This window comes from Onychostoma macrolepis, chromosome 21 (assembly GCF_012432095.1).
Source record: "Onychostoma macrolepis isolate SWU-2019 chromosome 21, ASM1243209v1, whole genome shotgun sequence".
Taxonomy (NCBI): domain Eukaryota; kingdom Metazoa; phylum Chordata; class Actinopteri; order Cypriniformes; family Cyprinidae; genus Onychostoma; species Onychostoma macrolepis.
In genome coordinates, this window is record NC_081175.1 from 26095984 (window position 1) to 26112004 (window position 16021).

Genomic DNA, 16021 nt, shown 5'->3' on the forward strand with positions numbered 1-16021 from the left:
AAAAAATATATTACAGAAATAAAAACCTTGGGAGAGAAGAAACATATTTCTTTTTTTTAGTTTTAACAATATTTGGATTATAACACTAATAATAGCTCAATATGTTGGATAATAGCACTATCAGGAATCATGTTCAATTATAGGTCATGAAAGCAATAAGGGAAAATTTTAGATATGATGAGAAGTTTTTTCCAATTATTTTTCACTCTTTCAATATATTTTGTGTGTGTAACTAGCAAGAAAGGTCAAATGTACACTATATTAACACTATATAAACTATGCGTACACTATATAAATGCTGTGTGTTTTATGGTAACCCTGTGTTTTAATCTGACTCGGCATGTTAATTTTCCGACACATAAAAATGGTCACACGCTAGATTTGGTTTGTACCACAGGTGTGTCTATTGAACAGCTTGAGTACACTGATGTTTGCATAAGCGATCATAAACTTCTAGACTCCTTCCGACTTCACTGCAGACTACACTCAAAAAAATAGCACTTTGGTTGAACATGATTTAATCGTGGACAGTGGTTCCACGTGATTTCACCACATTATCTTAACAACAATGGATGATGTTAAACCAGCTTGAAATATTTGTGTTCATTTAACATGAACAGATGACATTCACTAAACATGATTTAAATACTTATTTTTAACTTGAATTAATGGTTTTTATTGAACTTCAATTAATCATGCTATCTTAAATTTAATCCTTGATGTTAAGCCGATATGTTTACATCACTTCTAATGAATCCCATTTAGTCAAGTTACTATTATGTTATAAAATAATGAATATCACCCGTTTTTTCCCCATAATTCAATGATGACTACGAAGGCAGCAAATATGTAATAAATTCTTTTTACTAGGGAACAGCTTAAGCAGGTGTCACACTTTCAAAAACATTTCAAACACTTAACACATTAAGCCTGAATTTAACAATTTATATAAAACAAATGTGTACAGAAATGTTTTCCTTTACAATGCAAAATGAAACAAACAGGTTTACAGTCCTACATGTACAACCCATTAATAAATTTTTTTTTTTTTAAATAGCAAAGTGTGTTTACTTTTAATGCATTTCACAAAAAGAAAGCAACCTGCAATTCCAAAGAAAAAAATAATATTATGTTTGGGTTATGTTTGTTCATCAGGCCTCCACTGAAGTGCAAAACTTTATCAAACTGCCTGTGTCCATCAAGCTGTCTGTAAATGTATTCTAATTCCAAAATGTGCCTGGATAATTTTTGTAAAGGAAAAGCAAACACAATGTGTGCCATGTGGAACATCTTTGAAAACTATTTAAAATACATTGTCATTCAAACCTCTTTCCTTGAAGAACAGTCAGAAGCCATTAAAACCGTCATTGAAAAAAGTGTTTAAAAGGACAAGTTTGACAAAAAAAACAATTAAAATAGTCACCATTAACTAACCCATGAGTCATTGAAACCCTTCATGGTTTTCCTTGACCTTCTTTGGGTGAGTTAAGGACAAATGTAATTTTTAAGGAAACTATTCCTCTTCACATATGCCTTGATGTACAAAAAAAATCAAAAATCAAAAAATCAAATCAATAAAGGCATTAAAAATGTGTGAACATGAACATGTTTTGACTATTTGACACAAAAAACATAGTTTCAAGGTAAAGATTAGTCTGTTTATCAGTCCTTTGATGAGGTGTAAAAAGCTTGGTCTTGAGGGCTTGAACTTTGGTGGAGAGTTTGTGTCCATCAAGCTCCAGGAACACTTTCAAAGGTGTATCAAAACTCCTTCGGATAACTAAGATTTAGGGCATAAATAAGCCCAACCAGCAATGCAACACCATTAGCTACATTACCAAGCCCTTCTAGTGCTGTAACTCCTTCAACTACTCCAACAACTGCAGGTTCATCACCAACTTCACATCCTTCACATCTGATGACAAAAACGCCCATCACCATTTCTTTGAGTGCAGCTTCCCCGTTGGAAAAATCTACATCCTATAAACAGAAACAAAGTACATTAATACTAATGTACTATAAAATGTATTGTTATACACAAAATATTGTCAGAATACTCAGGCAATAATACCATGTACTCCTTGATGAGATTGTCAGGATCCTCATTTAGGTAGACAAACAGGGCTTTGAGGACACACTCCCTCTTAACATTAATGCAGGCACACTAGGGAAAATAAAGAAAATTAGCAACATGTACCAATCAACTAATACATTTTCAAGTCCGCAGCTATCATACCTGTGTAAGTGGAACAAGAAGTTTCCTTATCCTTTGTCCCTGAGCTCCACCTCTCTTGGCAAAGATCCTCAGAAGACTTGGAGTGTGTTCATCCAGCTTTGAGAAGAATTTTGAAATTAAGGCAACAGTTGTTACCCGTGCAAATTCAGCACAAACCTAAAACACAAAGAGAAAAACACCAAAACTTTAATGTATGCCCAAAAAAGCTAGCTAGCCTATGTGTTCTAACTTGCTTATATGGTGTAATGATTCTATTTGACTTATTGGCATTTTAATACATTTAATTTTATGTAAAATCCCACTTAAAGACATTAGAGTGAATTACCTCATTTTCTTGGAACAAGGCCGGCCATCTGCTCATAAAGTCAGCAATAAGTGGAGATTCTTTGACAACCTCTTGTCTTCTCAATGCAAATGAAAGGTCCATTAATCTTCTCACAGTTTGCTCGTTGTTCTTCTTCTTAACCTCAGAAAGAAGGGAGACTCTGATTTGCTCCATGCTGTCAGGAGTTTCACCAGGAAGAAATGAGGGACAAAAGTTTATAATAAAACTGTTGGCTAATATTTTTTCTAATAACACTGATGCAAATGGATAGATGAGTTAAGTTAACAGTTACCTGTTCGTGTGCTGTTTAATACAGTTTATGGCGCGGCCATCTCATTTAGGCTTACAATCATGCATTCTGTCATAATAACACATTAGTATCAACCGACATCATAAAACAGTTTGATAATATTGTTTCTAATAACAGTGATGAAAATGGATGAACACGTACCTGTTTGTTTTAAGCTTAATGGAGTGGCGATCTATTTCAGACATGCGCAGCATTAACGCATTTTATGAATGTTGCCAGTGTTGCCAACTAATTTTCAGAGAAAGTTGCTTAAGGAAGGTCAATTTGTTGCTAAAAGTTGCTAAATGACGTTGTGATGTCATTGCGCGATGACGTCATTGCGTAATCACGGCGCAAAATTGTCACAACATCAAATCTCAGCAAAAATATATATTTTATATATGTTAATTTAGATTTGTTTGTAAAATAATATGCAAAATATTATATTAAAATATAAATAACTGTATTTTAAAATACATTGAATTATTGAACATTTACACATTTTTGAATGATTACAATTTAATTTTTTTTTTTTTTTTTTTTTTATAGCTAGTAAACTAGTAATATAACACATTCTCAACAATAATGCTTTAAGCAGTGTATTAGTAGTTAGTATGCTACACTGCAAGAAAAGGCTGTAAAAATAGGGCACAATAAACTTATGTTAATATGAAAGAATTTTCCGTATTGGTTTTTTACCTGCATTTTAAATTACGCATTGTGTTTTCGGGTTACAGGCAGGGCTGGAAATGGGGGGGGACGCGGGGGGACGGAGTCCGGGGAGTGAATTTCGAGGGGGGACGGCGTTTCATTTCTATGTTTATTTGGAAATTAAAGTGATTTCTATATTTTATCCATTCAAAAGACTACGAAAGCGATCCCAGTTCTGCATATAAACGTAGCGCTGTGTTTATGGTCAGCTGCGCAATGCTGTCTTTTGCCATTTAATATCTGCAGACTGCAGCCAATAGAAATGCTTCTCTATCGCTGCGCGTGCTGCTCCTCACAGCACAGAGCGTGAAAGCAGACTGCAGTTGGTGTCATTCATTGTAACAAACAAAGTGTAGAGACGATGTAAATAATATATTAAGTGTGTAGAGAGCTTCATTCATTAAAATGGAAGTTTGTGAGATAGCGATGAACGGAGGGTAACAGCTTTTTAATGATTATAGAGAGTTTGCAAATGTGAAATTTAATTTATACAACAGTTTATACATTTTTGATTTTATACAAAAGTTAATATTAAGTGACTTGCATTTTAGGACCACTGTCTATTTTGCTCTATTTCGTCAACAAAAATATATTTAAAAAACAAAGTTGCAGCTGAGCCTCTGCGCAAGCCTTTAACACAGCGCTGTTTCGTTTTGAATGAATCTTTGCTTTTGAACAAATCTAGTGAGTCAATGATTCAATGATCCATTCATAAAGAGAGTCACTTGCTTCGTTCCTAAATGAATCAGCCGTTTGAACAAATCGATTGAATGAATGATTCAGTGACAAAGACAGTGATTTGATGCCACCTACTGGCAGTTTCTGTTTCATTTTTAAAGTATAAATTGAGTCATTTAATTCATTGAAATTTATATATTTAAAACATTAATCTCATAACATTGTTATTATGAGATGCATTAATGCCACCTCTGAGTCTTGTCAAAAATTTCTTAAATTCTGTAAATATTCCTTAATGCCACATTTGTGCTCTTCTGTGCCATGCAAAGATGAATTGTTGATGCTGATTTCATTTGACTGGAAACTTATTCTTCCTGATTGTTATATCTTATTATTTTAATTGAATTTATTGTGTAGTTAAAATTTTTGATAAAAGTTTATATATATAATTTTTTTTTTTTGGCACAAAAGATGACATACATTTAATAAAGTTAGAAAAATGGCATTACAAAGTTTTAAAAAATAAATAAATAAAACTTCAAGGAGTCAAATAACAATAGGAAGGTTAATTTCTGGGTCATTCCTGGGATTCGGTAATATTTCAGTCCCCCAGAGTTTCTAAAGTGATGGTTCACCAAAATGAATTGTTAGAAGCTGTTCACAAAACTTTGGGATGCCCATTATAATTAATAAAAATAATTATTGCATTTTATATTTTTAGCATAAAATAATGTCTTATATCTATCTTGAACCAAGCATTTTGTAATGTCCCTGAGTTTGTACAAAATGTGCATAGTGTCTGTGATTTTTGGCAACAATGTAAGCATTTACTTGTGTTCCTTTCTTGTAAAAAATATTTTTCTAAAAAAATGCAAAATATTTGCTAAAAACAGACTGTAAAGTTATGTCTCTCAGTCTGAACTCAACCCTGTCACACTAACCATTCTTCGCCCATAATAATTTAGTCTCCACTCATATGTGACTTCATCCAGGTCTCTTTAATAGTGGTGCAGAAAATGGTTAGTGCAATCATGCTTTTTATTCATATTTTTGAGGCATGTTATAGTCAGGGAGGGTACTGTCAAGCTTAACAACTCAACCCTGTCATATAAAATTAAAATGGAAAATTATTACTTTTACAACATTTTATTTTCATTCATAAGTATATACAATGTGTTTATTTTATTGCTGCCATATATGGTCTACTCTCCTACACTACATGAGCAGCAGTGGCCACAACCCCGTCACACTCAACCCCATCACAAATATATGTATTTCTCATTGTTACAGGGTTGAGTTATTTGCTTAATTTATTAATAATTTTAATGAATGGTTTCAGTAAATATATATACTCCAAAATCATGACAACTCATATTTTTGTTTTAAATAGAAGTTTTGACATAATATGTCGACTTAAACGTGGACAAGCATCATACATCAGAAATTGTGCCCACATTTGCAGCAGAAAGAAAAAAAAAAGCTGGAAAAAAACTCAAATTGATAAAAGGTCTTTAATGCCTGAGGTGGGAAAATATGATATTCTGAATATGATATATTAAAATGTGATGAATATTTTTTGGAAGTTTGATATGTGCCTAATGATGTGGGGTATTTAGAAGTTGAATCACATGTAGTTGAAAAACATGTATATTCCAAGTTGAAATGTTACCGAATCCCAGGAATTACCCTCCTGTCATTGATCAGGAGGTCTGTTCCTATTTTTTATTTATTTATTTATTCATTTTAAGTAGGAGCACTAGTGTAATATTAAAAACTAACTGCAAAAGTTTATCCAACGTAATATGTACAAATTCACACACAACTTATCTTTAATTTGGCCTGAATTGCAGGTGCTTGTCTAAACTTGAAAGTTTAGAGAAAATATTAAATACGTTGAAAAATGTAAAAATGTTATTCCGCTTCCTTTAGGTTGAGAATGTCGTTTGTTTTCAGGCTGTTTTGACATTCAGTCCGGCTGACTTTATAAAAACACACATTTTATATGTGCGATTGACTTTTACTAAACATTATTTGTATCAGTCTGATTTATTATCTACATTTCTTCTTCTTTTTCTTCTTCTATGGATTTACTGGCGGGTCGCATACCAACTTTTTCGGTGCATACCGCCACCTCCTGTGCTGAATGTGCTGAGTGTGAAAGTGATAGGTGTATATTGTAATGTCAATATTCTATTTTTAAGTCCACTATTCTTAATGGATTGTATGTAATACAAATGTATAGTTATGTAATTCTCTTCTAGTTTCTTCTCTCAAAATAAAAGTTTTAAAATTAGTAAGTATGAATAATTTTATGTGCTTTATTTTTCAAAACTTAGAAAGTAGACATTAAACCAAATAAATATGAACAACAGTAAAGGCCTTATTTTTTTTTAAATACATTTTTTATTTATGTTGCTTTGCACTAAATGTGCACAATAAATGTTGATTATTAAACTCCACATTAGCTTTATTTTGTCACTAGACATACTAATAGGCTAGTGTGTGCTTCATTCGACACAAACCAAATACCCTTTAAATGGATATAATGCATTGTCTTTCAGGTAACAGCAATTTAAGACAAATAACAAACCTAAAAACACCAATAACCATTTAATTGCACTTCTATAATTATAATCAAGCTATAAATTAATAAACAAAAATATTTAAAATAAAGAATAAATATTATGTAAGTTATTATATATATTTTTAATTCAGTCAAAACAGTTTGACTGAGCTAAGTGATTGAAACATGTACTTTTAAAATGAAAACTTTATGTTAAACCAACGAGTGACAGTTTTAAGTCAGTTTAACATGACACAATCATGTTGAAATGAAAAATAGCCAAAATGGCATTAATTCAACATGAATTGTTCATGTAAAGTGAACAAAACTGAAAAATCTTTTTTTTGAGTGTATAAAACAGCATGCAATCTGTTTTAGGTAAATCAGAGATATTGACCTGGACACTCTTACTCATACTATTGGTGACTTACCAGTTGTGGCCTCTATTGATTAATATAATGCTGCATTTTCATCCATTTAGATGAGTTTACACCCTTAAAGAAACGTGTTGTTTCTTTTAAGAGGTCCTCACCGTGGTATACTCCTGAGCCTCGTGAACCTGAAGCAATCGGCAGGCAGTTAGATTGACAATACAGGAAATCTGGTCTGACAGTTTATAAACTTATGTTTGAACAGCATCAGACAAAAAAGCAGACCTTGAGCCAGAAACTCATCAGCAAACACCAATGGCCTGTACATACACTATATGGACAAAGATATTAGGACTTCCAAAACTGTGGCAACACAGAAACATTATTCATATATTTAACAATTGTATTTCCATCTCTGTTGCAACAGTTTTGGAAGTGTCTAAAATGACTGTACCCATATGTACAAATCATTGGTGTTTGGAAATGAGTTTTTGGCTCAAGGTCTGCATATAAAGTTAAGTTTCTCCACACTGACTCAGTCAGTCATTTCTTTTTGAACCTTGCCTTATACAGGCATTGGCATTTGAGGTGAACCGTAACAAAGTACATTTGCTTGATTACTGTATTTAAGTACACCTTTTAAGTATCTGTACTTTACTTGATTATTATTTTTTCTGGAAACTTATTGATTTTAACTTCACTACATTTGAAAGACAAATATCGTACTTTTCACTCCACTACATTTCTATCAAGGTCCTCAAAGTAGAAAGTCATTACTATGTAGGCTAGCTGCTTTGAAAGTCAGTGGGAGATTTTTTCTTCTCTAAAACGTGACTTTTTGTTTTAGACAGCCTATCAGTAATCACTCTTGTAGGGTTACGTGAAGTGATTTCCCAGCATTTTTTGAACACTGACCAGTTGCAAATGTGTTATTTATTTACAACAATTGAATAAAAATTTATTGTGGTAGCTATATATTAGACACAATATTGTCTGATTTTGCAAAATTGTGTAAATGAAAATATTACCTATAAAGCCACAGAAGAACTGTTGTGAGTCTCCTAACAAAGCACAGGCGGTGTTTGACTTGAAGCAGCACTGCACAGACCGTTGTGTATCAAAGTACCACAAGAGCCATTAGAAAGCATTTTTTAATTTTTGTTTTGATGTCAAATAAATCTTGCTGTTTTGCTTTTTGTTAAAGCAGTGTTGCTGTTATAAAGTTATACAGTTACAGTTGTGTTGCTGGGTCTGAAAGCAGGTTTGATTTATTTCTTATCAGTCTGTATTTACAGACTTTAAAAAGAAAAAGAGGATTCCATTAGTAGTGAAGTCGAATTGTGAAATGTGGATCATGATGTATTACAGTTATACTTTTAACCTTTCATGCTAGTTACAAAAATTGACAAAAGTGTGAAATATTACTTCTCAACATAGCTTAATTTTCCTCTTATTGCTTTCATGACCTATAACTGAACTATGTTCCTAATAGTGTGAATCCAAATATTGTTAGTACTAAAAAAAGAAGAAAAAAACTCGTTTCCATTATTAAATAATTATCATACATGTTTGTTCTGTAAACGATGCTCATACATTTTTATTTGTGTAATTAATATTTCTGACTTTTTTTACAGCATGACAAGCTTTATTAAATATTAGCGGAGAAAAAAAGGTAATGTAGCATTTTATTTTAAAAAAATGTCAATGTCACAGCAACCAAAATCATATCAGGACACAAAAGATACATCATACAGAGAAAGTACAAGCTCTCTATTCAGTACGTTGTGTCTGATTGTAGACTGTGAAGAGCTGCTGGATTCAGTGCAGCAGGATGAAGGAGAGCAGAGAACAGCAGAGGAACAGGAAGCTCTGAGTGACGCTCTGAGCACCGTTAGCACTCTGAGTGACGCTCTGAGCACCGTTACACAGGTTCCCCTCACAGCATGAGGTTCCCTGAACATCTCTAACTGATGTTTCAGCATCACAGATAGATTTAGAGACACAGCCTTTTATAACTGTTGACTGGCCACCGATAGTCCCTGATGAAAAGAAAGAAAACAAAGGTTTATCCAAGCTGGAAATTGGTATTTGTGATCTTTATCAAATGCTCATAAGAGAGATAAAATAACTTTTTCTTTTCCATATTCTCACCTGTTGCTTTGAAGCAGCGGTCTTCACTTCCCGAACATCTCAATATGTTTGAGCAGCTCTTCTCATCACAGGAGTAACAAGTCTTTCCATTGAGGACATTAGAAGGATCTGCAGGACAAAACATGTATTATTTGTTTACTTGGCAAATTATAGCATCTAATTAAATAACACTATGTTAGCTGCAACACTCAATCAGTTCACAACTGACAAGCTGCACTGTATTGTATTTCCTGATTGAATGTCCTTTGAAGAAGAAAAAAAATTAGTGTTGACCTTAAAGACATTCATTTGCATTTGGTCACTAAAGCACAATACCTGGAGCATCTTGGAGGTTACACCGGTCTGTGTTACAGCACACTAAAGATGTCTTTGCAATGCCGAGGTTCATGGATCCATTTGCGCAGTCAGCAACACAGTCTTTAAGCTTCACTTTACTGCTGATGTCACCTAAAATATGAATGATTCAGTAAAGGACAGTTCAACACATTATTTTGACAGAAAATATATTTATAAATGTCAAAATGTTAAATTTCTTATTTCAAATATTGATTAAATTTTAATACAAATTATAATCTTATATAATCTCAAATTAAATAGTATAAATCTAAATAGAATATTCTGTGATTTCAATCATAAATTCTGTCAGAAGTTACATTTCCAGTGAAGCAGCAACAGTAAAAATAACACAAAAAAAAACATCATCTCCATCAGTCAAGAGTGAGTTTCAATCCATCATATTGGACTTACCAGCTTGTACCACTGTTGTTGAACTCATGCACTTGGTAGATATACTGGGACATGTTTTTAGCGTTTGAGCTGAACAAGAACCCGTCAGACCCAAGCACTCATAACAGCTGAAAGAGTGTCCTTTAAAACAAAGAGAAGTATCAGTAATCTGTATTTGCACTTAATATCAATACAAACACTATTTGTCTTTGTACCTGCAGTGAAAAGAACAAACAGAAGAAAAACTGAGATCTGTAGATCCATCTTTGATCAGGAGGTGAATGAAATAACATCTATTTCAGCACCCATTTTATAGCTTTTCAAAGGGGGTGGTATTTATGAAAAAATGAAAGTTTAACAGAAGTAGACATTACTAGAAAATGAAACTTCAGCTTACATAATTTACTTGCAAGTTATTTATAAAGGGAGGTTTAAGGAATTACAAGGAATGTAATAAAACTATCAACCATTTTAAGGGGATAGTTCACCACAAAATCTAAATTCTGTCATCAGTTGCTCATGTTTTTTCTGAACATTTTTGACTTATTCTCTGTGGAACAAAAAAGAAGATGGGTTCAGTGTTGTTTTGGCCCCAACATTCTTATGGTACCATGTTGCCTCATGGTAATGCAAATGCATTATGCATTAGTAAGAACAGTAATTCACATACTATATCTGTCACGGGTCATGGTTGTAGAGAGGCACAATCAATGAATGAATGTAGACAATCTTTAATTAGCTTGAACACAGGTAGACCATAAAACTGACATTAATACAGGACAAAGAACACAACGAAACTGAAGGCTTATAAAGATCAAAGGAGCAACACAGGTGGAAACTAATAAACTAAATCAGGGAACACAGGAACAAGACCAAATAAGGAAACACAGGAAATTCAACAGGAACACAATTCACAAAAACAAACGTGTGTGCGTGGACTTGTAAGGATAAGGTGCATATTAGGATAAGGTTATGATGATTTTTCATTTTTTACTTTGAAACAACACTGATTATAATGTTTTGGTGTATGGGGAATTACAGTTAAAACCCAAGGACCAGGTATGATGAACAAAGACCAGGAGTCAAAGATGCGATAAATTAAAGAAAAATTTACTGAAGAACATATAGTTTGCAGTTTCATCAGAAGTCAGCTTCAACACTCGCGACTGAGTTCGTAGACCGCTCCGCTTTACATCTTACAGAAACCAACAGTTACACCCTAACAGAGGTTGCTAATTGCATCAATGCCATCAAAATTCTGATTGGTTCTAAAACCTAGATAAACTTAGACAATTTCCACATATGAACACAAGCATATCTTCTATATATATATTTATTTTATATTATTAATATATATATTTATTATTTTCTGCATGAAAATGGCAAATGTTTCAATTTGTCCATTGTGGTACAATGTTGCCTTGAGTCAACAAACTTTTAAAAAATGAATACACTTAAAAAATAATAAAAAATAATGAAAATATTTATTGATATTGTTATGGTGTCCAACTTTAAGCAGGAAAAACATAACAAATATTTTTTTCCTCATTGCTATTGTGTACCGTAGAGGGTAAAAGCATCTTTTTATGTTCTGCAGAAGAAAATTAGTCATACTTTATCGAATAATTTCAGTGTTACTTTAGTGGTGAGGATGGAATGTTATTGGGAAAACTAGGTTATTAATACTAGTTTTTACGATCTTTTCACACATATATAGCCTATATGATATTGTTACAATGAACTATCCTCTAAAGCAGGGCTGGGCAACTTCGGTCCTGGAGGGCCACTGTCCTGCAGAATTTGGCTCCATCAAACACAATGGCCCTCCAGGACCAAAGTTGCGCAGCCCTGCTCTGAAGGATTACAATAGGAGCAGTTCATTAGAATCACCTGCACCCACGCACACTGGGTGGGACAGGAAACAGCCTGTTCGTCCAGAACCAAAGGTTTCATTTTCTCTGAAATCATAAATCCCATGCAAACAGTGAATCAGGTTTTTGCTGCATAAGCTCATAAATATTTTATGATATGTATCTCATCTGCCAACCGACACTCTCAGAAAAAAAAAAAAGTGTGCAAAAATTGTACCTTTAGGGGTACAACAATTTGATTGCACAGATACTATTTAAACTAAACTGAGCTAGACAATGACATCTCTGAATTCAATAATGAAATACCTTTAACTGAAAATTGAGTGTTTAATCTTATTATACATTACTGACACACTATCCTCCAATTTGATACTGTTAAATGCTTTGACACAATCTGTATTGTTAAAAACGCTATATAGATAAAAGTGACTTGACTTGACAACAGCTTGTCACTAGGGCAGTACCCTCAAAATGAGGGTACCTTATTTGTACCTTATTTGCTAATGTAAGATACAGTAGTAGTAGCCTACCTTAAGGGTACATTTTACCAGTGTTGGGAAGTAACTAGTTACATGTAAAGGCATTACGTAATTTAATTACAAAATAAATGTAACTGTAATCAGTTACGGTTACTAAGAAAAAAATGTGTAATTAAATTACAGTTACTTATGAAAATGTTAACGATTACAAAGGGGTTTGCATTTGAATATTTACACACATCCACATATTGATTTAATTGATTTCTTTCCCAAATTGCTCTGACTACTCTAAAACAGGCCTATATGAGACATACGGCCCTATGATTTCTGTGATGCGGAAAACACAGACTGGTTCATAGAATCCCTACCTGGTCTCATGGCATTTACGTACCTGGGTGCACTTTTTAGCGTGACATGAAATACGTACCAATAAGTACATATCACTGCAGTTTCCAAAATAAATGAACACTTTCACACAAATTTACAGAGTTGCGATTAATAAAGCGTAATTCTTGCACAATTACTTGAAGAATATCATGCTATGACTTCAAAACAATATTAATATGCTGGTAGATTTGAAAACTGATGCTTTTGAACGTTAGCATCGCATACATCCAGCTTCATATCTATGGGTTTTCATAGATGATAAGTTTGTTCGGTAGCTCACGGAGTACAGAGACGGACTCAGGAGACGAGAAGCACAGGTTAGAATCCCGTGTAACTACGGTTCGACAAAGCAGTTAAAATCTGCGTAAAAGGACGTTCAAATGGCACAGTTACATCAACTAATGCGTTTTTATATCAGTTTTGCATTTGTTAACACTATCGGGTAGGTTTAGGGCTGGATTTGGTGTAGGGCATATTTCCAACATGATAACCTTTAGTGACAGTCCCCGGATATTTGAATTCTGAACCGCCGCAATACGTATCTGAAGCAACATAATAATAAAACAGCAATACATACCAATATCTACGTAATAAAAACGTGCCAGGGTTCACATATTGAACCTGTGTTTTAGCGCCACTCAGTGGACATTTCTATTTGAAACTGCGGCGAAACGTGCAGCAAGGTAAGTAAAACGGTGTCGCACAAAAAGTGCGCAGAGGTACGTATTTTTATGAGACCAGGGCCGTTTCTCAAACGGAAGGCTGCATCCTCTGGAGATCGCATTTGGAGGCTGCATATGTCATCAAGCCTGGTTTATTTCAGTTAACTGAGCATTACATTTGCGAGTCAAAAGCATATTACAACAATTTACACTTAACTAAGAATAATGGTCAAATCTATACCTGTTAATATTCTAAAATAAGATCTTCTTTATGACGTATGCAGCCTACAAATGCGACTTCCGGAGGATGCAGCCTTCCGTTTGAGAAACGGCCCAGGTTGTAGAATCCTATGGCGTCAAATCTATGCCATTAATAACCGAGCGCACCACTTATGCTGGCGCGCGCGGTAAATAACTTTCCAGTAGATCTGTTTTCCTCTCGCGGAAGTGATTTACTGCGCGCGCCAGCATAATTGGTGCGCTCGGTTATTAATGGCATAGATTTGACGCCATAGAATCCAGTCATAAAAGACAATTTATGAATCAATTTATGAATCCCTTCGTGTCTCTGTGGAAATCAGGCGCGGACCGGCCATCGAGAGAACCGGGACAATTCCCGGTAGCCTGGCAGCTGATTTGGCCCGCTTTTTAAATATTATTCTTATAATAATATTGCTATTAAAATATATTGCTCATCAGTCAACACTCAAAATAGATATATCTACTGTAAAGTTACGGTAGTAATTTAGCAGACAAATAATCATATCGTTTTATAATAGGTTTAGGGGGAGCTAGGGCAGATAACAAATATAACAATGATGTTACTGTAAATCCAAAGATAATGGTTACTATTGTTAACCACAACCATAACCACAAATTAGTAAAAATAAATACAAATGGTAATCCATTTGACAAAAACAAAAACAAAACAAAAAAAACAAAAAAACATGGTTATTGTACTTTAAATAAATATATATATTGTGACGAGTCGGTTGCCTCCCCCCTTATTGTCATCACCACCCTGTCCCTTATTCGCCGCCCTTCACCAGGCTCCCGACGGGAGTGAGTGTGCGAGAGAGGAGGGGCGTGGAAACAGCGAGGGCTGGCGGCGTGTGATGAGGCACAGCTGAACAGAATGAAGCCTCATCACCGCCGCTGTTTAATTGCCAAGCGCGCCTCTCCTCGAGAGACCGGTCTCTTCCCCTGTGCATGCACGCTGGTGTCCTCGTGGGTCCAGGAAGGGAGCGTAGAGGGACTTTCGCGCCACCAGAGTCGTGAGCTGCCGAACCCGTGGACGGTCGTCGGGCCAGGATGCCGGGCCGAACAAGTCCCGCCGGACTCCGCGGAAGAAGAGGAAGAGCCGCCGCTAGGATGAAGCCGCCGCCCCTCGCGCCCCGGACCCGAGCGGGAGCGCGTGCGGCCGCCGGACTCCGCCCCTTACCTGGACCCTCCCTTCCAGAACACTGCCCTCCTTCACAAGCCCCAGCACGATGAGGACACCAGACCCCCTGTTTATTTTGGACACTGTTTCCCCCTTGGACACTTTATTTTATTGTTTTTGTTTAATAAAAGCCTCTCCGAGGCCTGACGCCACACCCACAGTGTCATATATATATATATATATTACAAAAGCATTGTTAGATGCAGTGTTTCCTGTAGTTATGCAAAGATTTGAATACAAAAACAGTATCAGTAAACTGTTTCTCATTATTTTAAATCTGCACTGAACTTCAGATCAATCTCAAAGTAAAAGGTGGTACTAAAGTCTGATTTTGTGGTGGATGTTCAAATTCAATCATCTTAATGATGAAGGATTTTGAAAGTCTGACGGTAATCGGTGTTGAGCACTAAAGTAAGGTTAGCCCTGCATGGTGTAAATGTTTGAAAATGATTAACAGTTGAAAACATTCATTAGAAAAGTAATCAAAAGTAATCAGTTACATTAATAGAGTAATTGAAAAAGTTACACTACTATTACATTTTAAATAGGGTAAATTGTAATCTGTAACCTATTACATTTTCAAAGTAACCTTCCCAACACTGCATTTTATGGTACTAACACACACCTTAGGGAAAGGTACAAAGGTTTCCCTTTGAGGATACTGGCCCAGTTACAAGCTCTACTCCAGCTGGTTCAGGGTGCGGCAGCTGGAGTTCTTACTACAGCCAGGAAGTATGACCACACTAGCCCAGTTCTGTCAACACTGCACTAACCACTGCTAATTACCTATAGGCCCCTGAATGGTGTGGCACCTCAGTATTTGAGTGAGCTCTATCACACTGTAGTCCCTCACGTCCGCTGCGATCTCAAGGCTCTGACCATTTGATAATATCTAGAATATCAAAATTGTTTTCTTATTTAGCGCCCAAACTCTGGAACAATCTACCTAGCACAGTTTGGGAAGCAGACACACTCTGTCAGTTTAAATCTAGATTAAAGACCCATCTCTTTAGCCTGGCTTACACACAATACACTATCGCATTTCTATAATTCAGATCCGTTGAAGGATTGTTCGGCTGCATTAATTGGGTCAGCCGGACCCAACACTTCCCAGAGCACCCAATGTACTTG

General features: G+C 35.1%; 2 protein-coding genes across 2 annotated transcripts; both read right to left on the minus strand.

The window, feature by feature from the left end:
• Window positions 1-898: 898 nt before the first annotated feature.
• Window positions 899-3130, minus strand: LOC131529255 (uncharacterized). The gene is made up of 6 exons (XM_058758883.1): window positions 3013-3130; window positions 2854-2919; window positions 2562-2736; window positions 2237-2392; window positions 2072-2164; window positions 899-1980 (listed from the first exon to the last, which is right to left on the minus strand). The coding sequence occupies exons 3-6, from the start codon at window positions 2733-2735 to the stop codon at window positions 1762-1764; spliced, it is 642 nt and encodes a 213-aa protein (XP_058614866.1). The 5' UTR covers window position 2736; window positions 2854-2919; window positions 3013-3130; the 3' UTR covers window positions 899-1761.
• Window positions 3131-8968: 5838 nt separating this feature from the next.
• On the minus strand, window positions 8969-10314 carry LOC131529054 (urokinase plasminogen activator surface receptor-like). The gene is made up of 5 exons (XM_058758565.1): window positions 10266-10314; window positions 10072-10191; window positions 9640-9771; window positions 9325-9432; window positions 8969-9212 (listed from the first exon to the last, which is right to left on the minus strand). The coding sequence occupies exons 1-5, from the start codon at window positions 10312-10314 to the stop codon at window positions 8992-8994; spliced, it is 630 nt and encodes a 209-aa protein (XP_058614548.1). The 3' UTR covers window positions 8969-8991.
• Window positions 10315-16021: the final 5707 nt, after the last annotated feature.

Excerpts from the sequence above, each read along its gene's own strand:
- LOC131529255 (XM_058758883.1), bottom strand. The coding sequence starts at position 2,735 with ATGGAGCAAATCAGAGTCTCCCTTCTTTCTGAGGTTAAGAAGAAGAAC. Across the intron at positions 2,165-2,236 it reads TTCTTGTTCCACTTACACAG|TGTGCCTGCATTAATGTTAA; the intron begins GTATGATAGCTG and ends TATTTTCCCTAG. Across the intron at positions 1,981-2,071 it reads ATCTCATCAAGGAGTACATG|GATGTAGATTTTTCCAACGG; the intron begins GTATTATTGCCT and ends TTCTGTTTATAG.
- LOC131529054 (XM_058758565.1), bottom strand. The coding sequence starts at position 10,314 with ATGGATCTACAGATCTCAGTTTTTCTTCTGTTTGTTCTTTTCACTGCA. Across the intron at positions 9,433-9,639 it reads TAACCTCCAAGATGCTCCAG|ATCCTTCTAATGTCCTCAAT; the intron begins GTATTGTGCTTT and ends TTTGTCCTGCAG. Across the intron at positions 9,213-9,324 it reads CCGCTGCTTCAAAGCAACAG|GGACTATCGGTGGCCAGTCA; the intron begins GTGAGAATATGG and ends TCTTTTCATCAG.